Source organism: Malaclemys terrapin, chromosome 23 (genome assembly GCF_027887155.1).
Source record: "Malaclemys terrapin pileata isolate rMalTer1 chromosome 23, rMalTer1.hap1, whole genome shotgun sequence".
NCBI classification, from domain to species: Eukaryota; Metazoa; Chordata; order Testudines; family Emydidae; genus Malaclemys; species Malaclemys terrapin.
In genome coordinates this window covers 1,312,305-1,333,982 of record NC_071527.1, presented here as the reverse complement: position 1 = coordinate 1,333,982, position 21,678 = coordinate 1,312,305, and the positions used below count along the sequence as shown (strand labels likewise).

At 54.3% G+C, this 21,678-nt stretch overlaps 2 protein-coding genes and 2 non-coding genes across 9 annotated transcripts in view; all 4 read left to right on the top strand.

Annotated features, from left to right (window-relative positions):
- The first annotated feature begins 1,034 nt into the window (after positions 1-1,034).
- KANSL2 (KAT8 regulatory NSL complex subunit 2) lies at positions 1,035-16,849 on the top strand. Of its 5 annotated transcripts, none has more exons than XM_054012961.1 (10): positions 1,035-1,085; positions 2,279-2,536; positions 3,390-3,568; positions 4,681-4,795; positions 5,430-5,593; positions 7,472-7,638; positions 8,523-8,619; positions 11,189-11,442; positions 14,680-14,919; positions 15,997-16,849. In XM_054012961.1, exons 2-10 carry the CDS (start codon positions 2,286-2,288, stop codon positions 16,129-16,131), a joined length of 1,602 nt encoding a protein of 533 aa, XP_053868936.1. In that variant the 5' UTR covers positions 1,035-1,085; positions 2,279-2,285; the 3' UTR covers positions 16,132-16,849. The 5 variants fall into 5 exon arrangements, with proteins under 5 accessions (XP_053868936.1, XP_053868933.1, XP_053868934.1 ...); XM_054012958.1 differs by lacking the exon at positions 1,035-1,085 and adding an exon at positions 1,112-1,175 and having other exon boundaries at positions 5,430-5,597; positions 7,476-7,638; XM_054012959.1 differs by lacking the exon at positions 1,035-1,085 and adding an exon at positions 1,114-1,175.
- LOC128828542 (small nucleolar RNA SNORA2/SNORA34 family) lies at positions 8,712-8,848 on the top strand. Its single transcript, XR_008443200.1, has one exon. It is a non-coding gene; the product is annotated as a small nucleolar RNA SNORA2/SNORA34 family (small nucleolar RNA).
- On the top strand, positions 15,670-15,806 carry LOC128828537 (small nucleolar RNA SNORA2/SNORA34 family). The gene has a single exon (XR_008443194.1). It is a non-coding gene; the product is annotated as a small nucleolar RNA SNORA2/SNORA34 family (small nucleolar RNA).
- Positions 16,850-20,887: 4,038 nt separating the features above from the next.
- The window catches only part of NCKAP5L (NCK associated protein 5 like), a 28,239-nt gene continuing 27,448 nt past the window's right edge, over positions 20,888-21,678 (top strand). Inside the window, exon 1 of one of the 2 annotated variants that reach the window (XM_054013147.1) lies at positions 20,888-20,954. The gene's annotated coding sequence lies outside the window, so the exon portion shown is untranslated. The remainder of the gene's footprint in view (positions 20,955-21,678) is intronic. The other variant, XM_054013150.1, reaches the window with a different exon arrangement.

The following is a 21,678-nucleotide window of genomic DNA, read 5'->3' as shown; positions in this document are numbered from 1 at the left end:
CTTGATGCAAGAGCAGCAGAGGAAAGAAGAGTTGCCTCTTGTTTCTGCCCTGGGTCCTGCTGTGTGCGGCCATGCTGTACAGACCCAGGCAGGGCCTGGTGAACTCTCACTGCAGGCACGGGCAGCCTCTGCCTCGTGAAAGGGGTGAGACTCAGCCCTGGTGCCCTGAGAAAGGGAAGGGGCTGTGCCACCGGACTGCCCCTTTGTGCCTGGAAGGGGCCCTGCAAGGCAGGAGCAAGTCAAAAGCCCTGTCACTGCACCACCTGTTTGTCCTCCCAGCGCTATCCTAGACTGGGCAGAAGGGGAATTGAACCTGGCTTGGCCAAGTCCTGACCACTAGGCCTTCCTGCCTCCTTTTCTCTTCCTCTCCCTGGTCTGCCCCCTCTTCGCCACCAGCCCACCTTCTAGGCGTTTTTAGGGACTGGCAGTGACTCGGGGACCAGACAGCAAGTGTGAAAAATTGGGAGGGGATGGGGGGTAATAGGAGCCTAGATAAGAAAAAGACCCAAAAAGCGGGACTGTCCCTATAAAATGGGGACATCTGGTCACCCTAGCAGCGACAGAGGATTGTTCAGCTTTAAAATGCACGCCCCCAGCCCCCCCCCAGCCACTGCCATACCCTCCCCCCAGCCAGGCCAGGCCAGCCCCCCAAGCCATACCCTATCCTCTCTCCAGCCCCCCCGCCAGCCCAGCCCCCCCCCACTGCCATACCCTCCCCCTGGCCAGGCCAGCCCCCCAAGCCATACCCTATCCTCTCTCCAGCCCCCCCGCCAGCCCAGCCCCCCCCCACTGCCATACCCTCCCCCTGGCCAGGACAGGCCAGCCCCCCCCCCCGCCATATCCTCCCCCGGCAGCTCTACCCCTTCGCCTGCCCCCCTCCCCGCCCCCCCGCCAGCCACACCCTCCTCTGAAACCTCCCCTCCCCCACGTGACTATCCCTCCAAGGGGCTGGCCCTGGCTCCCTGACTGATGGGTCTCTCCTCCAATGGCCGTGGGGGGCGCCTCCTCCCCGTTCCCGGATTGGCGGCGGGTTGGGCCAATGGCGCGGCGGGGGCGGGCGCTGGGCCGTTCTGGGCGCGAGCGAGGTAAGATGGCGGCGGCGCTTCCTTGTTGGGGGGACGGCGCGCCCCCCCCCCCGCAAGTAAAATGGCGGCGCCGTGGGGGGGGAATCTGAGGTCAGCCGTGGGGGTGGGGTTATTCGGCGGGGGCTCAGCAGCCCGTGGGAGGGGTCAGCCCGAGGGGGGGTCGCAGCCTGAGGGGGGGTGAGGGGTCAGCTCGAGGGAGGAGGGGAGAGCCTGGGGGGGTAGCCTGGGGGTCAGCCTGGGGGGCGGGGGGGCAGCCCGTGGGGGGGCAGCCTGAGGGGCGGGGGGACAGCCCGGGGATCAGCCCGTGGGGGGGGCAGCCCGGGGGGGTAGCCTGGGGGTCAGCTCGAGGGGCGGGGGGTCAGCCCGGGGGTCAGCTCGAGGGGGGGGGCAGCACGTGGGGGTCAGCCCGTGGGGGGGGAGCAACCTGGGGGTCAGCCCGTGGATCAGCCCGTGGGGGGGGCAGCCCGGGGAGAGCGGGGGGGGGCAGCCCGGGGGTCAGCTCGAGGGCAGCGGGGGAGCCTCAGGCCGGGGTCCCCCCCATGGGTGTTTTCTAGTCCTGTCCCCTTGGGGGGGTTGGAAGCCCTGGGGGGCAGGGGCCCAGCCCAGTGCCAAGCCCCTGGCTCTGGCTGGGGCCCTGAGCCCACAGCAGCGTGTGGGGGGTGAGTCTTGGCGGGAGGGCGAAGGGGGCCTGGTTCTCTGGGGCAGGGGTGGGATGCAGGTGGCTCACCCTAGAGGGGGTTATCTGGAGAACAGACCTTCTTCCACGTGTTTCCCCTGCCCGTTAGTCGTGGCACAAAATGTGCCTGCACCCAAATGGCAAAGAGTTTGCGTTGGGCCCCCCCCCCCCCGGCTTCCCTGTGCTCTGGGGCCCCCGCTCACAGGCAGCGCAATGGGGACGGAGGGGAAGTGAGCTGCAAAGTGGCCAGGGATGCCATGAAGCTCCAACCGCCCCATAAAGAGCAGATTAAATCAAGGCTGTGGGAAGAATTCCCTCCTCCCGCTCACTCTTGTGCTTCTGGGGCAGCTCGTTTTGTGCCATGACACCCTCTGCAGAGCACAGGGACTTCTACTGAACCGTTGGCAAATCATTTGGTCCCAATTCCCTTTGGTGATGGTAGCAGGGGCTGGTCAGTTATTCTAGAGTCTGGGGGTTGCTCCAGCTCTAACAGTTAGCTGTGTGTATCTGTTGCAAGTGTTGGCATGAACAGAATTCGGATCCACGTCTTGCCGTCAAGTCGGGGGCGTCTTACCCCTGTGCCAAGGCCCCAGGAACCCTTGTCGTGTGCCTTCACTCACCGCCAGTGTTCCCAGCCTCGGCTGGAAGGGCAAGAGTTCTGCATTAAGCACATCCTCGAAGACAGGAATGCTCCCTTCAAACAGTGCAGCTACGTCTCCACTAAGAATGGGAAGAGGTGTCCAAATGCTGCTCCCAAAGCTGAGAAGAAGGATGGGTAAGTACCCACCACATCATAGTTACCCCTAGCTCTAGCTAGTAGAACTAAAGTGACCTGGAGGGAGCGAAGGATCTGTCCCATGGCGAAGGCCCAGTGCTAGGAGCTCTGAGTTTTATTCCTAGTTAGGGTGCTTTCTCATTGTGTGACCCTGAGGAAGTCACTTTGCCTCTCTGAGTCTCCCTTTAGCCATCTGCAAAGTGAGAACAGTAATCGCCTGGCAGAGGGATTAAGAATTCATTAATGCTTAAAACGTGATTTGAGATCCTTGGGTGAAAGGTGCTGGAGAACTGTGTAGTTTTTATTGATGTGTTTGTTTCCTGGTGCTGGCATCACTGCAACAAAACTTTATCTTCACTGGTCATAGCATCAGTTCAGAAATATCTACACCCTCTGAGATCACAAAAATTTGTATCCCCGGATTTTTGAGTGGGTCCTTGTGAGATAAAGATGTTCAGTCCTATGCACGTGGGTCTCTCTGCATGGACATTAAAAATCCTTGGTCAGTTTTTTTAAAGAGTGAGGGCTTGCCCCCATATCCTTTGCCCCAAAATCCCTTCCCTCACCTCGCTGCGAGGCCATGTGGCTGCCACCTCCATGCCAGAGGTGACTGCGTTTCAGTGGTTGTGCATGTGGTTTGTAAATCACGTGGGGTCCTTTGGTAGTATAGGAACTATATAAATGACTGTCTGAGTTGCTTGAATTTATCATTGGCATCAGAGGAGTGGAGTGGAGACTACTCCTTTTCCAAGCCAAGTGTTGTGAATGCTTCTCGCTCTGTTGCTATATTTGCCTTGCTGGTTGGAAGCGATGAATTCCACGAGCCAGACAGCATTTTGTTTTGTCCCCTCAGTGTGTCGTTCTGTGCTGAACATGCCCGCAGGAACACGCTGGCACATCAAGCCCAGATGAAGAAATCCAACCCCGGACCCATGGGTGAGACTCTTCTTTGCCAGCTGAGCTCTTACGCGAAGATGGAGCTGGGCTCCCAGACTGCAGAGAGCAGCCGCAGTGAAGCTAGTAGAATTCTAGGTAAGAGCTTTGAATGAAATAGACAAGAAAAAAGAATTTGGGGGAAGCCTCCTTCTCTGGAGCTAAAATACGAGAGGAACCAGCAACAAAGTCACCCAATTTAATCCTGGAAAGGGAACAATCCCAAGGAATCTGGTAAAAACATGATGTCCCACGAGAGAGACTTTGCTTAGTGGACCTGGATCCAGGATCTCCCATGTGACCATAGTTAAATCACTTCACCTTTCTGGACTTAGGTTTTCCCCTCCTGTAAAACATGGGGCAATGCATCAGAGTGAAGTTGTGAAATTTAATTAGTAATCATCTGTTGAAGTGCTCCTCCTATTATCCTATCCGATGAATCCCCTGCTCCAGCTTGCAGGTTCTGTGCCCTAGTACCATGGTTCTCAACCTTTCCAGAGCACTGTACCCCTTGCAGGAGTCTTTGTTTTGCGTACCCCCAAGTTCCACCTTGCTTACAAAATCAGACATAAAAATACAAAAAGTGTCACAACCACACTGCTACTCAATAATTGCTTACGTTCTCATTTTTACCACATAAAATATTTATAAAATAAATCAATTGGAATATAAATATTAGACTTAAATTTCAGTGTATGGTATATAGAGCAGTATAAACAAGTCATTGGTCTGTATGAAATTGTAGTTTGTACTGACTTCGTTAGTGCTTTTTATGTAGCCTGTTGTAAAACTAGACAAATATCTAGATGAGTTGATGTACCCCATGCAAGACCTCTGCGTACCCCTGCTTGAGAACCACTGCCTTAGTAAATGGACACAACTAGGAGGTGCAGCTTCTGTCCTGCAGGGTCAGTTCCGCAAGGAGCGGGCCGGCAGTCTTCAGGTTTCTTGGTAGGGGAGATGAGTATTCCATGGGAACTGTGACAGCCCAGATTTAATTGGTGACTTTCCCGTTCAAACTCTGGAGCTTACCCTGATGTTTGGGGGTTGGGACGTCTGTGATGTGACCTGTTTGTCTCTTGAAGAGAGCTGGTTGTCTCCCCTCCTGCTGCCGGACTCCCGGCAGGTTCTTGTCTGTGCTGTGCTTGAGTAACAGCCGCCTGGAAGTGGAGCTGAATGACCTGCCTCTGTAATGGCCTCTTTCCTTTCAGATGAGGACAGCTGGAGTGATGGAGAACAAGACCCTGTGACAGTGGATCAGACGTGGCGAGGAGACCCTGATAGTGAAGCTGAAAGCATCGACAGCGATCAGGAAGACCCTCTGAAGTAAGACACGTGGTGAATGCCTGTCAGTTGTATGGAATGGGGAGCTTGCTGCTGCAGGATAATAATAATAATAATTTAGATCCTTGTTAAAAGACAGTTCTAGGAAGAGAAACGGCATCTTCAGTAATGCTACAGCTAAAAATTACAAATGTTGTTTCTCGTGAGTTACACCATGTGCTGATCTCCAGATAGGCTCAGGAAGAAACCCTTCCTGTGAGGTATAATTGAAAAGAAGCTGTTGCCTTTTTTGTGTGACATAGCTGGTGTTAGCCCTCATTGGAGAGTGGGTACTGGGCTAGGTGGGCCATTATTGATTTGTTCTAGTCTGGCCAATGTGATGTTCAGTATTACAAAGGATACAGAAGAAAATCCTGCATTGCTCCAGTGTGACTAGGTCAGTCTTGTATATCTCTAGAATTTAACCACCTCCACTCCCTGCTCTTAGATTCGTACTCACTGGCTGGCTTGTAGGTCTCACTTATTGGTTAGATAGCTTCACCCTGCCAGGTGTGCTGCTCTGGGCTACCTCTTATCTGGTGGTATCTCAAGGCTATTGGCTAGCGTCTATAAAGCTCATATCTTACTGTCCCTCACTTACTTGGGACCTATTGAATTTGGACCCTGTTTGTTATAGACATGCTGGCGTGTACACAGCTGAGGAGGTGGCGTTAATCATGCGTGAGAAGCTGATCCGTTTGCAGTCATTGTACATAGACCAGTTCAAACGACTCCAGCACCTCCTGAAAGAGAAGAAGCGTCGATACTTGCACAGCCGCAAGGGGGAGCATGAAGCCATAGGCAAGTACTGGTCCAGGAAGCCACAGCTCTGTATTCCTCTGGCCACAGGGCACAGCACATGTAGAAGCCACACACAGACCTTTATGTTTCTTAGGGGTGATTTCAGTTTTTCTGTGTGCCTAAGGGTGACAGTATTTGTGTTGTGTGTGGTTGGCCAAGTGCTTGAAGATTGGTCTCCTGGTGGGTATGAAGGTTGCCCGATTTCTTTGCTCTTTAGTGTTTGTGGTGTTGTGAGGAAACCATGCCTGCAAAACCTGAACTCTGAGAGAAAAATGATTTTCTGTATGGGATTTCCTGTTTTGTTTTTTAATAAACAAAATGTTAGGGTGTGTAAGTCCTTGTCTACACTAGAAAAGATTTGCTGGCATTGCTGTACCGGCAAACCCTCCTCGTGCACATGTAGCTTACATTATACCTGTTTGGTAGGCAAAATAAGCTACGCCAGCCAAAGCTCTTGATGCTGGTATAACTGTGTCTGCACTGAGGATTTTGTTGGTATAAAAATGCCATAAAAAATCATGCCCCAAACTGTCATTGCTATACCGCAAAAGTTTCTCCGGTAGACCTGGCTTCAGCGTGGGGGCTGAGGCCTGGCAGAGAAGGCTTCGACCAGTGCTGCAGCTTCCTCAGCCTGACATAGAAAGCCTTTCCTATGAATCGGCAGGAGCCTGGGCCCTCAGATGTTCCTAGCACGGGGAAGAAGAGGAGGGTGCGACAGTTAAAGCTCTCTCCATTGGGCAGATAAGGTGTTAAATGCATGAGACACAATTATTTCCCTGCCCAGCTCCACTCTCTGGGCCCTCATTCCGTCTCCATCCCTGCTTTTTACATTCCAGACAGATGGCACTCTCTGTGGCGCACCCACCCCTAAGTGCATCCCATGGCCTTCACTTTCCCTGGCGGATTTCTTCTTCCAAACTTTGTTTAATTTCACATTCATGCAGTGTTCTACTTGTAAAACCATAGATACACAATGTATGCTGATAAAATGTACGTGCTTATTGTTTACAAAAAGAAAACAGTGGGGAGAAGCAGGGGTGGCCGTGGGGCAGCCTAAGGTCTGCTGGAGAGAGAGGCGCTTACCTCCTGCTGACTTCCTGGGGTCTAGAAGATGATCTTTGGAGGCAGTTGTTTTTATAGTTCAGCTAGTGAAACGTTACGTCATGTAGCCGGCTGTGCTGCAGAGCCGCATGAAGAATGCCTTCACTGTCATCTTCTCCACGGGTAATTTATCATGCAAAAATACATTATACGACCCATTCTCTGACAAAAAGAATAGACTATTATATGCAGCAATATTTTATAAAAGATTTTATAAACCGATAACTTGATGAAAAAGTCCATGACGAATAGTCAGGTAAATGCAAAGTTATGAACATTTACATCACAACATTTGCACATTAATAAACTTTTAAAATAGCCCATGTAGTCAACTTTGGACTAATCTATAAGCCAAGTCAAATTGCAATTCTAATTGCAGGAATTCATATGCTATAGTCCAAATACAGGTTTGACCCATCAACAGTTTCAAAAAGGGAGGAGTCCTTTAAAAATGCTTACAGACTAACCGGTTTACTGGATTAAGTGGGATGAGCTTGCTGGAGGCTGCACTGTGCTGTTCAGACCTTACCAAAAGGCTTAGTTCCTGCTCTAACTGCAGAACTCAACACCACCAGAATGTGGAGCTGTTCAATACCTCTCTAAGCAAGGAGTCAGCAGTCGGAGGCCCTCCATAGCCAGCTAAATGGTCTGGCTCCCTGCATAGGAAATCCATCCCCAGTCCTGTTTAGAAGCGAACAATGGACTCCTCTCTAAACAGAGGGCAGCAGCCTGGACAATGTTGTGTAATGCCGATTACCTTCTGTCTGTATCTCCCAGGGAGCAGCCTTCTGACAGGCCCAGAGGGGCTTCTGGCCAAGGAGCGTGAGAACCTGAAGCAACTGAAGTGTCTCCGACGCTATCGGCAGCGCTATGGCGTGGAGGCCCTGCTGCATCGCCAGCTGAAGGAGCGTCGGATGTTGGTGACTGAGGGTGCGGCCCAGCAGGTACTTCATGCTGTAGACACAGGGAGTTCTGATCTCAGGCCTGTTTGAGTTCCAGATTCGCTTAGCTCCCAGGTCTCCTCTCCCTCTCCTCCTTGTGGGGATCATTCCAGCAAGTTGCATATAGTTCCAGCCCTGCCAGATTTTCCATTGTAAAGCCCTGTCTTTGGGGACATGTACATCAGCCATAAATATTCACTCCTGGCAGACGCGCGGCATAGGAAACCTCAGCCAATGAGTGTGGAGTTCTGTTGGGGCTGCTTTTATTAAAGGGACAGGAGCACTTATAATGTAGGCCCAAAATGTAGATCTGCAGAATTGTTCCCTTTAAAGAAAGGGGTGGGCGAGAGGCTAATCTGAGTAGGAATAGGTTTTCATCACTTGTCATTACATGGAAATCCTTTTTTTGTTGGAGCAGGGAGAGTTAAACATTCCTCGGGAGCCCAAATGTAGCCACCTTGTGTTGTGCAGGAGAAGCTGAAATTGAAATTGACTGAGGCAGTGGTTTCTGTATTACCATTTAAAAAAACAAAAGCTACCTAAATGTTTGAATGAAATTAGAGGATGGGACTGATTTTAAATTCCCAGTGGAGCGGGTTCAGCCTTTCCATAATGACACCTCACTCCCCTGCCCCAGAAAAGCAATCCGGGACTGGCAGGCTGGTTTGCAAGCCTCAGGCTGAGAATCCATGCCCTAAGGCAAGGAAGTTCGGAATCTGCCTCAGAACTTGAACTCTTCCTGACGACAAAGTCAACAAAAAGCGTCCATGGTGGAAGGTCGCTCTGATAGCTGAATGTGAGAGTCCTGTAAAGTGGCAGGTCTCTCTCCAGTCAGCACCTGGGCAGTCCTGTGTGGCTCTGATCTGTTCTCTTGGGCTCCTTTGCAGGCACACACCACTCGTTCCAGCCAGCGGTGCTTGGCCTTTGTCGATGACGTTCGCTGTTCCAATCCGTCTCTCCCGATGACCAGACACTGCCTCACTCGTATCCTTTTATCCTCCCATCTGCAGTGAGCTGCACGTGGGACTGTGCTCTGGCAGCATGATGTGTACCGGGGTGACTGCTGCTCATTTCTGTGGGCCCTGAATCAAGGCCGTCGGTTTGCTGTAGCCGTTGGTTTCAAGCAGGAGCCCAGAGGAATGCCTTCCCGTGGTCTGTTGGCTGTTCCAGAGCCTCTTACAGGGAACTGCCAATTCAGTTGGAAGCAACAAGCGAACCGTGGAAGATTACAAGACAGCCACAGGCTAATTTCCAGCTGTGTTAAACTAAGATGGAAGTAAATTGGTCTTTAACTCATATAATGTAATCCTTGAAGAATCCTGCCTGTGGATGCTGATAAACATCTAGAACAAGGAAGTATTGGGTGGAGCCTTTTGTGAGTTAAGAATAAATCTTAGCTCCACTGGGAAGTGTCATGGGTCCCTAGATCTGACTTGGATTCCTTGGGGGGTGCTGTTTGTTCAAGTGCACGTCCACACTGAACAGTGAGTCTCATACTCTCTCCATGGCATGTTTGTCTGACTTCAGAGCAAGTCTGCTTGGCTTACAGATAAAACGGTGGGCCAGCCCTGCAGATTCCCACTGGGTTCTTTACAGCTCCTAGATCCCCACAGTAACAAGCCATGTTCTGCCCCCGGTTACACCTGTGCAGCCCCCATTGTCTGGAGGGGTTTACACTGAGGTAACTAGAGGTGGAATTCGGTGCTGCATTCGGAGCTTAGTTTTGCAGTTGTTGCTGATGCGAGTCAGAGTAAACTCCAGCTCCCTCTCCCAGAGTCATGTTGGCTGAGTGGGGCTGGCAGCAGAGGAAATTATTAACTTTGTTTTGTTACTAAAGTCAGCAGATCGGAGACTGATTACACACAGGGAACAGGTGTGTGGGGCAGGAAATGGCCATTGTTTCTCCAGGATAAATACCCCTAAAATGGCTTAACCCAGGAGACATTTGCAGCTGGCTAGCTTAGAGTAGTGCAGGCAATGAAAGGACTGTATAAAAAATGTCTTCTCTTCTGTCTGATTCGTGTCTGCTATTTAGTGACCCAAACAAGATTTTACTTTGGTCAGCCCTGCTGAGCTGATCGAGTTAGAGGAGAACCAGCTGTAATCTGTTCTGCTTCATGCATCGTTGATAGACTCGTTGGCTCTGTTTGGTTTTCAGGAAACTAGATTGTTGGTCATGATGCATGAAACAGACAGAACCCCGCTGGATTCTCCTGTTCCATGTGGGATCGGTGAGTCTCATAAATCATGTTTTGACCTGTAAACTAAGCATTTGATCTGGAGTCACTGAGAGATTAAAATCTGGAGCCCCACCTTACTGTTTGTACAGAGCCTCTTTGCTGGTGGCATCTGCCTGTGAGCATCTTCTGGTGTAGGCTCTGGACTGATTCCGTTAGTCTGAATTACTAGCTTCTTTAAGTCTGACTTTAAGTCTGTGTATTACGAGATTCCTGTGTGCGCGTGTGTGGAGGATTGAAGAGGAAATGGTCATCTTGAAATCTGGTCAACTTCAAAAAATGAGTTAAAAGCTCTTTCAGGTCCTTCTCCTGCGTTGGGAGTTCCCTGCCAGTTTGTGGTTTTACAATCACTGTGTTTTTAATGTTTTTCTCTCCCTTGTTGCCATGCATAAAAAGGGAAACTGTGACAGTCACTATGCACAAAGACCTCAGAACTAGTTATTTTTGTGTGGCTTGACTTCGTGGGTGGGTCTGACTTGAAACACCATAAACAAGCCCGATTTCTCCAAGAGTGCTGAAGTGCTTCAAGTTAAGCCCCCAGGTCACTAGTCGTTCGGGTTGGAGTGCTGTATTTGCAAAGTGAACAAATTGGGGGAAATTGCTCTAATTTTTCATTTACAGTCATCTCCAGAGTTCTTTGTAACAGTAATAGGCCAGACGTTACTGATGGGGGGGGGGGGGGGGTGATCTGACATTTGGCGGGGTTCCTTTAAGTGGGATTGTTCTTGTTCTAGTTTCGATAGTGAGCGAGTGGCAGTCCCCGCTGCTGGACAGCCTTAGAAGTAGGATGCCATTGGAGCTGGGTCTGGCTGTGATTGAAGGCAGGGAATCCCATTTATGCCATTGGCAGGGATAGTTTTTCCTCTAGGCACTTTTAGGTACAGAAGGGATGAAAATCCGGAACTAAATTCCTAGATTTGGCAAAAGCTGTGTGCGCGCTGCTATAAACACTGAGCACCCTGCTGCATGGTAGATGTTCAGGTTTCTGCAGATACTTATGATTTATTTGCAGTGGCCCATTCCATTGCATTCGTAACACTGGCCGTCTGAGGGTCTGGGTGGGAGTGCTTTACAAGCATTCAGCTAGGCCTCATATCCCCCTTTCCCGCCCACCAAGGTTATCAATAATAGCCCCATTTTACAGCTGGGGCGCGCACACGCTTGGCCAAGGTCACTGAGCAACTGGGGACTAGATCCCTGGTCTGTTGAGTTTGTGCTTTGCCCTCTGCTTTGTGTCCCAGGGCAAGACATCTTTCGGTAGCAGGTTTCTTTGCCCGGCCAGGCTCTGTACGTTCCCCTTGACTGTATCTTCCCAGATATTTGTCAGGACACCAATCAGACATTGTTTAAGCTGTGCCAAGGGTCAGAGGAAGCGCCCTGCGACAAGCCGGTTCCTGTAAGCCTCTCTGAGAGTCCCTGCTGCCCGCTTCATCTCCAGCTGCCGCCTCAGATGTATGTACCCGAGCAGGTGCTCTCTGTTCCCGAGGAACTGGACGCTGCCCCCACGGATCTGTACCTGAGCGCTGCTGAGCTTCAGCCCACAGAGAGCTTACCCCTGGAGTTTAGCGACGTAAGTTGGAGCAGCTACACGGTGCGCTGTAGTGCGGCGTGCAGGCATGATGTCCTCCAGTGAACGGAGGAAGAGCATTGCTGTCATCATTCTGCATGCTAAAACCATGTAAAAATTTCAGGGGGGGGAGCTATAAAGCAACGCAGAACAAGCAGGACCTCTAGTTCTGAGGGACTCCTTGAAAGGTCTGGACTCAGAATACAGTGCCTAGGTGTCGTGGTACCTGTGGTGATGTGGGTTTGCCTGCTCATCTGAGCTGTTATATTGAAACTGGATAAAGTTCAGAAAAGGGCAACAAAAATGATTAGGGGTATGGAATGGCTTCCGTATGAGGACAGATTAATAAGACTGGGACTTTTCAGCTTGGAAAAGAGATGACCAAGGGAGGATATGATTGAGATCTATAAAATCATGACGGGTGTGGAGAAAGTAAATAAGGAAGTGTTATTTACTTCTCCTCATAACACAAGAACTAGCGGTCATGCAATGAAATTAATAGGCAGCAGGTTTAAAACAAACAAAAGGACGTATTTTTTCACACAACGCACAGTCAACCTGTGGAACTCCTTGCCAGAGGATGTTGTGAAGGCCAAGACTATAACAGGGTTCATAAAAGAACTAGATACGTTCCTGGAGGATAGGTCCATCAATAGCTATTAGCCAGGCTGGGCAGGGATGGTGTCCCTAGCCTCTGTTTGCCAGAAGCTGGGAATGGGCGACAGAGGATGGATCACGTGATGATTCCCTGTTCTGTTCATTCCCTCTGGGGCCCCTGGCATTGGTCACTGTCAGCAGACAGGATACTGGGCTAGATGGACCTTTGGTTGGACCCAGGTCTGGCCGTTCTTACGTTACAAGTAGGCACAGTGGGGTGAGCTGAGACTGGAGTTTAAGCCTCTCCTGCCACTTGCCTAGGGTGTCCAGATAGCAAGGATGAAAAATTGGGAATGGAGGGGTGCAACAGGTGCCTATATAAGACAAAGCCCCCAATATCAGGACTGTCTCGATAATATTGGGACATCTGGTCTCCCTGCACTTGCCCTTGGCTGGTACCTCAATCAATTCCTTGTTTTGTTTCTAATCATTGAAGAAAGAACCATCTTGTGTGAGATGAGAGAATTCAGTGGGTTTGGGAAATGTTTCTTTTGGTGGGGTTTTAACCTGATTGCTCCTTTGCAACTGCTAGTCTATTTAAATCCGTACTTAGGGGCTTTTTTGAAAAGCGGCTTTTTGCGTCTATCCCATAAAGGATGCACAAGGGTTTTAATCCCTGGATTACTGGGATGTCCTGCATGCGGGTTAAGCCTCCATGTTGAAAAATCCTAATGAAATGTATTTAAACAAAAATATTGCAGGTGCTCTGATCTATTTTCTGAATGAGACATTTCTTGCTTTATAAATTAGATATTACCAAACTCTCTGCATGCTTTGTCCCAAAGCAGACTTGGAATCAACTTAAAAATAGCTGGACGGGATGCCGAGAGCGCCTCCTTTAGCCATAGGGACCCTCGAAGCCATGGCATTAATATAGAAGGCCATATGCCACCGGTCCAGCGACTGAAAAGCCCCTGAGCGCTGAAGCTGCTTGTTAGGAACCTAGATCGGCTGTGGCTGCCATAAAGGCATGAGCTGAGAGCCGTTAAGGTCAACGGAGCCTTTCCATTGACTGCCGTGGGCATTGGGTCCGTTTTCTTTGCCCTGGGGTTTGAGTGTTTGCATGGCAGGACTGGCCTGCTGGTGCATGCAAGAACAGTCTTTGCGGGAGGAATTGTCTCCGGCCAGAACCGTGCTGGAACTGGAGCTGTGACTTCTCCTGGCCTGTGCAGGACGTTAATGGCTGTTCAGACAGGAATTCAGGAGCCTTGTCTCTCCTTCTGGCCGTACTCTGAGCTGGGCCTGGCTGAGGACGGCTTGGAACAGGCCTACTAGCATGTGTGATTCTCCGTGCTATTGAGATGAGCATGGGCCTGCCTTGCTAGAAGCACACACGTGATCAGAGACCCAGGGCCTCTCGTAGTGGAATTCATTCTGTCAGAGGGATCCCAGAGGGAACCTTTCCATGCTCCTGCTTGAGAGGACTCAGACCTTTGTCAGCATCCAGGGCCTCTGCATTTTATCTAGTGTAACGTTCTCCTGTTAACATGTCCTTCTGCAGTCACAGACATTCCACCCTTCAAAGCCAAAACACATACCCTCCCCTAACGATAGCCTCCGACCAGCCCTGGCCTCCCATGTCAGCATTCTCATCAGCACATCCAGCAGGCACAGCGGCGATGTATTTGTGAGCATGGCCAAGTGGAGGAATAAAACAGAGGAGGGGGTAGGTAGATTTTGCAATGGTGCCTGTCTGGCACCCAGAGAGGGCTCTGCTGGGGCGTGATAATCTGGGTGGGGCCCCTGAGGCTCCTGAGAGATTGAAATTAGATCCTCACCGAGACCTATTGCCCCCACCCCTTAGTTGGGTGCTCGCCCCTTCCTGGTCATCCAGTTTGTAGGACAATGGTAGGTCATGCAGGGCTACAGATCCCTAGGTCCTCAGACTTGTCTTCAGTGGAAGTTCAGCATTTCCATCCCAGATTGAAATGCTGCTGGGGGAGGCAGATTTCTTTCCTGGCCCAGCGTGCTATGCGTGCTGCACCCAGAATTCCAAACTCTAGGTTATCAAATAAGGGAAACTCCAGACAGGCCGGTTTCTCTTCACGCTGGCACAGTTTGGAGGAAGAGAGAAACGGATCTGACAGCGAGACTGGAATTCTTGGTGTCCCAATGCATGCTGCTCCGACTTCTTCTGTGGCGCTTAGAAACAGGGCTGAACCACGTTGGCATGGGGCATTGTGGGGGAAGCTTGCCCTGCCACGGCCTTTGCCTGCCCTGCGGTCAGAGGCCGACAGTCACCCACCCCTAAAGGCCTCTAATAACATGGCCAAGTTGGGAGGAAGATCCTGAGGTGCTGGAGTCGGATTGTCCCTGCTCCTTTTCTGGGGGACTTAGGAACTACTCCGTATGGGAACAGGGGCTGCCTGGGCTCTGCCAGTTTGACTGCTCCCTTTGGGTTCTCCCAGGACATTCAGACTTGCTGAGCCCCTGCAGTGGAGCTGTGGGTGCCCAGCATTCCTGAACTCAGGCCCATGGTCTTTGCCCTGTGATGGAAGTGGGCAATGTGGAAAGGGGCCCAAAGCTCCCCTCTGTTGTCCACGCAGCCCCGTGAAGCCTGCTGGTGGGTGTTTTCTCTTGCAGGATTTAGACGTGGTGGGAGATAGCATGCAGTGCCCCCCTTCCCCTCTGCTCTTTGACTCCTCCGGGGCCCTGGAAGATCAGGCCATCAAAGATATTGCTGAGGCTGCTGTAGACATACTGGCCCATGAAGAACCTCCTCAGCCAGGCTTCCCGACCCAGGCAACGCAGCTGGACAGAGGGAGCTCTGCTGGCCAAGCCGCCTTGCCAACTCTGGAGCCTCTTGCAGAGCCACCTGCCCAGGTAGAGCCGGGGATGCGCCTGGGGCTTCCAGCCGAGCCGGGCAGTATTTCCCTCCAGAACTCTGTAAGGAGTTGGCCGACGGGGGAGGTGCTCCCCTTTTACGAGCTACTGGGTCAGCTCTCTATTGGCCAAAGCTCCATGCGGCTCTCCTATGGAAAGCCAGCTGTGGCCCCACTCCGCCCAGCCACGTTACGCGTGGATTATTCCATGTTTCCGGGCATTAGCTGATTGCCTGCAAGGGTCGGGAAGGAACCTTTCCCCTACATGCCTCGCTGCACAGCTGAGCTGGTGCACTATTTGTGTGTGTTGGGGGGGCCAGACAGGATACATCTCTATGGGAGGCATTGGGGCGTGGTCTGCACTGAAGGCCGTGTACCAGGTCAGTGGCCTGAGCTGCTGTGGAAAGTCCTGTCTCTCCGGTGTGGTGATTCCAAAGGAACGTTTACTCCGTAGCTGTCTTGTTTCTACCTTGCTTCTCCCAGGCATCTCAAACACCTCCTCCCCCTGCGACATCCGTCTCAGACACATCGCTCAGCCAGGAGATTGCTAAGGGGTTGGTGTTTTCTCTGGAGGTGGCCCCTGGAGCCCTTTTCCCTTCCCTCAGATTGCTGGGGAGGGCTGGATGCTGCTTCTTCTCTGGAAAGCGGCGACCTTCCAGGAGCTGAGAGAGCTGCTCCCAGCTCTTACCAGCCTGGGGCACTAGGGCCTAAGCTTGGGGTTCAAGCTGGCAGTTCTGAAATGCCCCAGCGGCAGGCCCTGAATCAAGGCCCTCGGTTTGCTGTAGCCGTTGGTTTCAAGCAGGAGCCCAGAGGAATTCCTTCCCATGGTCTGCTGGCCGTCCCAGAGCCTCTTACAGGGAACGGCCAATTCAGTTGGAAGTAACAGTCTGCAAATGGAGGTCTCCACCAGGAGGGGGGAGGGCTGCTGGACTGGAATCGCTCTGGAGCTCCCACCCTACTCTGGCCTGCAGCTGGCCTGGCTGCAGCGCCTCGTGGTTCCTGTGCTCGCATGCATGTGCGTGAAATCCAACTCGGTCAGGTGCTGGGATTGTGACTGTGGATTTTCTGTCTTTAACAGAGTCACCTGCAGACGGGGGTGGGCAGGCCTGGACCAGAGGAAGACAGGAAGCTGGCGGACACTGCAGCCTCCAGCCGGTCACATGGAAGACTGGCAGCAGCCAATGGGAATCCAGAACCAGCCTCCATCAGCTGATAAGGTCTTGGATTGGAATCCTTTTTCTTGATGGAAGTCTTGGCCGCCCTGAAACGGACCTGAGCGTGAAATACACGTGGTTGACGGAGTATGGTAACCCAACACTTCACCTTTCCACCTGAGTATTGTGGCCAGACCAGTGAAACCGGGGAATGGTGAAATGTCTGCCCAGGAGCTCATGTGACAGGTTCCAGTTGGTTGCTTTCCTGCCAGTCCTTCCCCCTCATTCAGTTCTGGTTCCTTTTGGTGAAGCCTGCCAAAAGCACAGCTGGCTAGTGAGACACTGTCATTCCCAGTCAGGGTAGAAGAGACGGAGAAAGGGTAGGCGGCTCGTGGGACGCACGCTCAGTTAGCGAAGTTGTGATGTATCCATGGAGAGGGGCAAATGAGCCAAACTGAAAGTTTTCCCAGGTGGGGACTGAACATTCTCGAGTCAGCCTGTCAGGGATGCATGTGCTAGGCAGTGGCTTGGCTTGTTCAGACTGTAGCACCGTGTACTAAAGCAAGCTTCTCTCATTCTGGTGTGCGCCCGCTGTCATTCCTCTGGCATTGTAAGCTCCTCACCCTAGCTTTAACCGATGGACGAGCCCGTAGGGTGCTAATCGTGTGTAAAATAACAATGTATAAATGTGCTGTACAAAGTTTCCAGTTTGTAATCGGAACGGGGAAATTTCCATCCCCCCTTCCACAAAAAGACAATAAAGACATCAGAAGAAAATGACCATGTTCCTGAGGTTTGTCGCCTCCTGCCTCTGCTGCCACAGAGTGCATCGAGATCCTCCTGTGAAAGGTAAAACGGCTCGTAACGCTGTCTGGACTTAGAGGCCTCATTTCATTTCGGGTGGCAAGGGGGTTGATCCTTTGAGTGTTGAAGGGAAGGTGAAACTCCCCTGCTCTCTGGGGCTGCGTACATAGAGCAGATGTTCCTGTGGACCTGGGATACTCTCGCTAGTCTGGGAGCAGTTTCATTGTTCGTGAATACTGTGCGTGCACAAAAGATCTTTGGAGGGGAGGGGAGAGGGAGGAAATACAACTTTACGTCATCTTGGCCCCTGTGTAACTTGAGAGCAGTCAAAGGAGAGAGACTGCAAGGGCACAGCATCCTCTGTGTCGGGACCATGGGACGTGGGCCTCTGGGGAGTTCGTGGAATGAAAACCATGGGGCTGCAAACCACCTGAGTCTTGCCACGTCCGGTAAAAATACACACGGTCATGTTTCACTCCCTCTTACAACGTGAAACCCCAAAAGATCATCTGCTGCTCTGTGGTTTGGTGAGAGCGGCGCCTGCGTAGCCCTGCAATGGACAGGGGCTGCCAGACTTTCCCATTACAAATCCCCTATTTTTAGGGCTTCCTAGCTCTGCCCATGAGGCCTTGGCCTGGGAGCCAGGGCTGGCGTTGTTTGTGTAATTTAACCGCACAAGCGACTCGTCAGTTAGAGGAATGGTTCGAGGCTTTGATTTGATTTGTATTTATTTATTGAACTGTTGCTCTAGCCGTCCCAAAGCCCCGTGCAAGTCCTTTGTACTTCCTGTACGGCTAGAGCCTGGCTCCCTTGCGTGCATGGCTGGATTTTGCACATTAGCAAAAGACTGCCCCTTCCTGCAAACAGCAGAGCCAGAGTGCGGCTCCCAGTTAGCTCAATGGAGCGACGGAGCCCTGGTCCTGCCAGGGAGGTCAGACAAAGCCCCCGGTGACTTGAGAGGCAGCGGGAGCAGTCCGGCCAGGATGCTGCTGGCATGGCAACGCAGAGTCTCAGGCCTGGATCTTGTGAACGCTCCTGGGTATGGCCTGCTTGGCAGTGCATGTGCCTCCCTTCCTTTCAGTGAGAGCAGCAGCCCGCTCCCTCTCTGTTTCAGAAGGCCGGGTGCTTGCCTCTTGCCCTTGGGGGAGACGTGCAAAGGGAGCTTGGGTTAAACACAGCAACGCCTGTGCGTCCCCTTGAACGTTTTCCTTTCCCTCCCCCTCTGCTGTGCTCACTAACCGGCGGTACCTCGCCCTGAGGAGATTCGGTAGCACCCCTCTATGGATGCTGCTCTCTAACTTTCCACCACGCTGCGGGGGATTCGTTGGCTCGCAGCTGACGTGTTACTGCTCCTGGCCTTGCCAATGGACAGGGCTTGGGGTATTCCTTAGGTGTATGACAGTAGGTCTCAGCAGCCCCCATTGGCTAGGCACAGTACACCAGAACACAACACGGTCCCAGCCCCAAGGAGCTCAGTGTCTGTGGGGTGCTGTGCCCGTGCAGCGCCTGTCCGGGCCCCCAGGGCACGTTCTCTCCACCCCACACACGCTGGCGAAGGGCCAGTGAGGCGGGGCGGTCCGTAGCCATAACAACGTTCCACATGGCTCGTCCGCTCCATCAATCCGCTGCAGCGTTTCGAGGGAGGGCAGGCGCCTGGGGGTAGGATGTGTGTGGAGGGAGTAGGGGGCTGCTGGTCAGACATGTCGCCCTTTCTTGGTGCCCGCCTGCCCTATTTACAGGCTGCTGCGGTGACTCTCCCCCTTTGCCAAGCCGTTAGAGCCCACTCCCCTCCTGGAGCGGGGGATGGAGCCCAGGCAACCAGCCTAGCTCCATGTCTGTCCTGCCCCTTACGTAGCCGGGCGGGAGCCTGGATTCCAGGAGGTGTTGGGAGGGTGGCTGAGCAGGGTCAGTGGCGTCCATGGGGAGGCGCTTGCAGGGTGAGTGGAGTGAACTGGCCGCGCCCTTGGTGCATGGTTGTCCAGAAGCTCCTCTCCTGGCCCTTTATTAGCTGTCTGGAGAGCTGGGGGTGGGGGATCCCCCCCCTAGGGAAGAGCAGCCTGAGCTGCGGGCTTGCTGTAGGGCACCTCGGCCTTCTCACTCCTGGTGGAGGCTCTCGCAAGCCACGGCTAGTTCTGCCTCCCAGCACCTTGTGAGCTAGGGAAGGCTGTTCCCAAGCCGGCTCCACCGACCTCACCTCCACCTTGATTTCAGCAGAGCTCCATGCATGCAAAGACCTGACTGCACAGATTCAGGGTCTCGGGCCTGTCTGCCAAGCACTAAAATGTAGCCCCCTTTGGGATGAAAGGTGGCAGCTGTTGGACAGCACATGGCAACGTTAGAGACGCAGCGGAGGGGAAGGGAAGTAGCACCTCCTGGGCGAAAGGGGAGGCAGAATGTAGCTGCCCACGTGAGAATTTGGCCGGAGTCTGGAGCTAGCATCTCTTGAAGGGCCCTGTTTGGTTGTGACTGTAGCTCGGTCCATCTCCTGAATGACGGGAGGCTCACAGCACCTTCTCCCAGGCCAGAGCAAGGGGGTCAGCGCTGGTTCTGAGGGGCCCGGGCCGAGCGATCTGCACAGCTCCCTGCAGCACCAAGCGTTGCTCAGAGCTGTCCTACACCTGAGCTGACTCTCCTTAGCTTGTGAAACATGGGTGCCTCTAGTTTGTTTAGCGGGCCATGCGCTGGGGCCTTCTGCTGACCGTGCCTCTCACTGGGACCATCTCCCCTCTGGCCTCCTGAACCCTGGGCTATGCGGCGCGGGCCTGATGGGGGCATCTTGCAGACGACCAACAAAAGCCTTGATGTGCGTCTGCCCCCCCCCCCCCCCCCCCGGCGGCCTGGTGACCTGCCTGGCCACCAGCTCCTCTGCACCAGCCCTAGAGGGGGAACGGCCAGCGGTACGAAATCTGCCAACACCCTGGCAGGTTGGGCTCGTTGTGGCAGGAGGTGGCAGAGAAGGGAAACTTACCAGCGGGTTACAGGAAGGGATGCGCGTTGTACCTGCCAGCATCCTGGCCACGTCTGCGCCTGGCAAAGGGGAGACATCTCCTGGCGCTGCCAGCAGGCCCCTGAAACGGAGTCTTTGTCCGGGGGCCCTGTAGCTACTTGGCAGCGCCCGAGCCGGTTTCCTTTGCTGGGCTTGTCGGTGAACAGTGCTGGCATTGTGATGGGGTGGGGAGGTGACTGGCTCCGCTCATGGGCCTCAGAGGGGTAAATCTGACACATAGCGGAGACCGGAGTGGCCTGAAGCAGCCTGGTTTGGTCTGTGCTTGCTGGAGCCAGGGCTGGGAGCTATTACAACAGCGCCGATGGGCCCAGAACATAGAGAAATGTCGGCTGCAGGGGTGTGGGCGGAGGGGGGTTAACATGGGACGGGGAGAGGAGCCCCAGAGGTCCGCATGCGGGTGCCACTGGCTGGAATTGAGCCGGGTGCCGGAGGGGATGCGTGGGGCTGGGCTGCTGTGGGGGGACGGGGCAGTGCCCCGCTGCGGGAGGTCCCTGGAGCTGGTGGGGGACGGGGCAGTGCCCCGCTGCGGGAGGTCCCTGGAGCTGGTGGCTGACGGGGGTGCCGTTGGGACCCCTGGAGGGCATAGCCCTGGGGATGTGGCCCACCGTGGCGCAGGCTAGTGGCCAGTGTTGCAGCTCGCCGAATAGCCCCCCCCGGGGCAGAGTGGAAGCAACCTGCCCCCAAAGAGTCCCCTCCGCCCCACGGCTGGGCTGGCTGCACGGTGTCCTGTGTGCCCCCCTCCCGGGCAGGCTGGCGGGGTCTAGAGGTCTGGGCTCGGCTCCGGCCCTGGGGGCGCTTAGCAAATGCCCCTGGCCCCAGAGCGCAGCCGCTGCCTTGGCCCCCCATGTCCCGGGTTTCGAACCGGCCCAGCCCGGGCTGCCGCGGGCTCCCGAATGGGAAACATCTGGCGGGGAGACCCGGCGCCGATTGGCTGCGGCGGGTCAGGCTGCGGGGGGGCTCCCCCCCCCCGAGCCGTGACATCACTTCGCTTTCCACCCGGAGTGGCCTCCGCAGGCAGGAGCTCGGGCCGAGCCCGTCCGGGGAGCGCCCCCCTGCAGCGCCGGCCGGCGGGTGAGTCCTGCAGCGAGCTCGGGCTCGCGTTCCCAGGGGGGTGCGCACCGGATTCCCTCCCGCTCCCGGTGCCAATCCGGAGCCGCGCTGCGCCCTGAAGTCTCCAGCGAAGTTGTCTGGCCGCGTGCGCTGGGGGCTGGGGGGGGGAAACCAACTTGCAGCTGCGCCTGTGTGTTCCGGGCTGGGGCGGAAACTCTGCCCCCCCCCTCCCGCCCCCCCGGCCTCGGACAGACCCGCGGGGATCCGGGCCCCGCAGCCCACCGCCCCTTTGCGCAGCCCGGCCACTACTGGCAGAGGTGGGGCTGGGGGCTGGGGGGGCCCTGGCGCGTGTCCCCCGGGGCTGCGGCTCCCTGGTCCTGCAGGGAGGAGGAATTCCTGGGGGGGGGTCGTAGCTCGGAGCCCCCTTCCCAGCTCCCCCTGCTCCTCCGTCCCAAGCTGCCTGCCGGGCCCCTGGTTCGGGACCGGGGCTCTTTGGAGGCTGGGTTGGGGGGGTGGGGGGCTCGGCCTTACCCCGGGCCTGGGCTCCGAGCATGTGCTCTGGCCGCCCCGTTAGTGCCGCCATGGACAAAGGCCACCCGTGCACTGCGAGGGTCCGTAAAACACCCCTAGAGCGACCCCCTCCACTGCCTGAGTCCCCCCCCCACATTAGAGTGGAGGACGGGGAGGGGGCAGTCAGGACTCCTGGGTTCTATTCCTGGCTCTGTCCCTCGGTGACCTTGGCAGG

Excerpts from the sequence above, each read along its gene's own strand:
- KANSL2 (XM_054012958.1), top strand. The coding sequence starts at position 1,147 with ATGGCGGCGCCGTGGGGGGGGAATCTGAG. Across the intron at positions 4,796-5,429 it reads GATCAGGAAGACCCTCTGAA|ACATGCTGGCGTGTACACAG; the intron begins GTAAGACACGTG and ends TGTTTGTTATAG. Across the intron at positions 11,443-14,679 it reads TACCCCTGGAGTTTAGCGAC|GATTTAGACGTGGTGGGAGA; the intron begins GTAAGTTGGAGC and ends TTTCTCTTGCAG.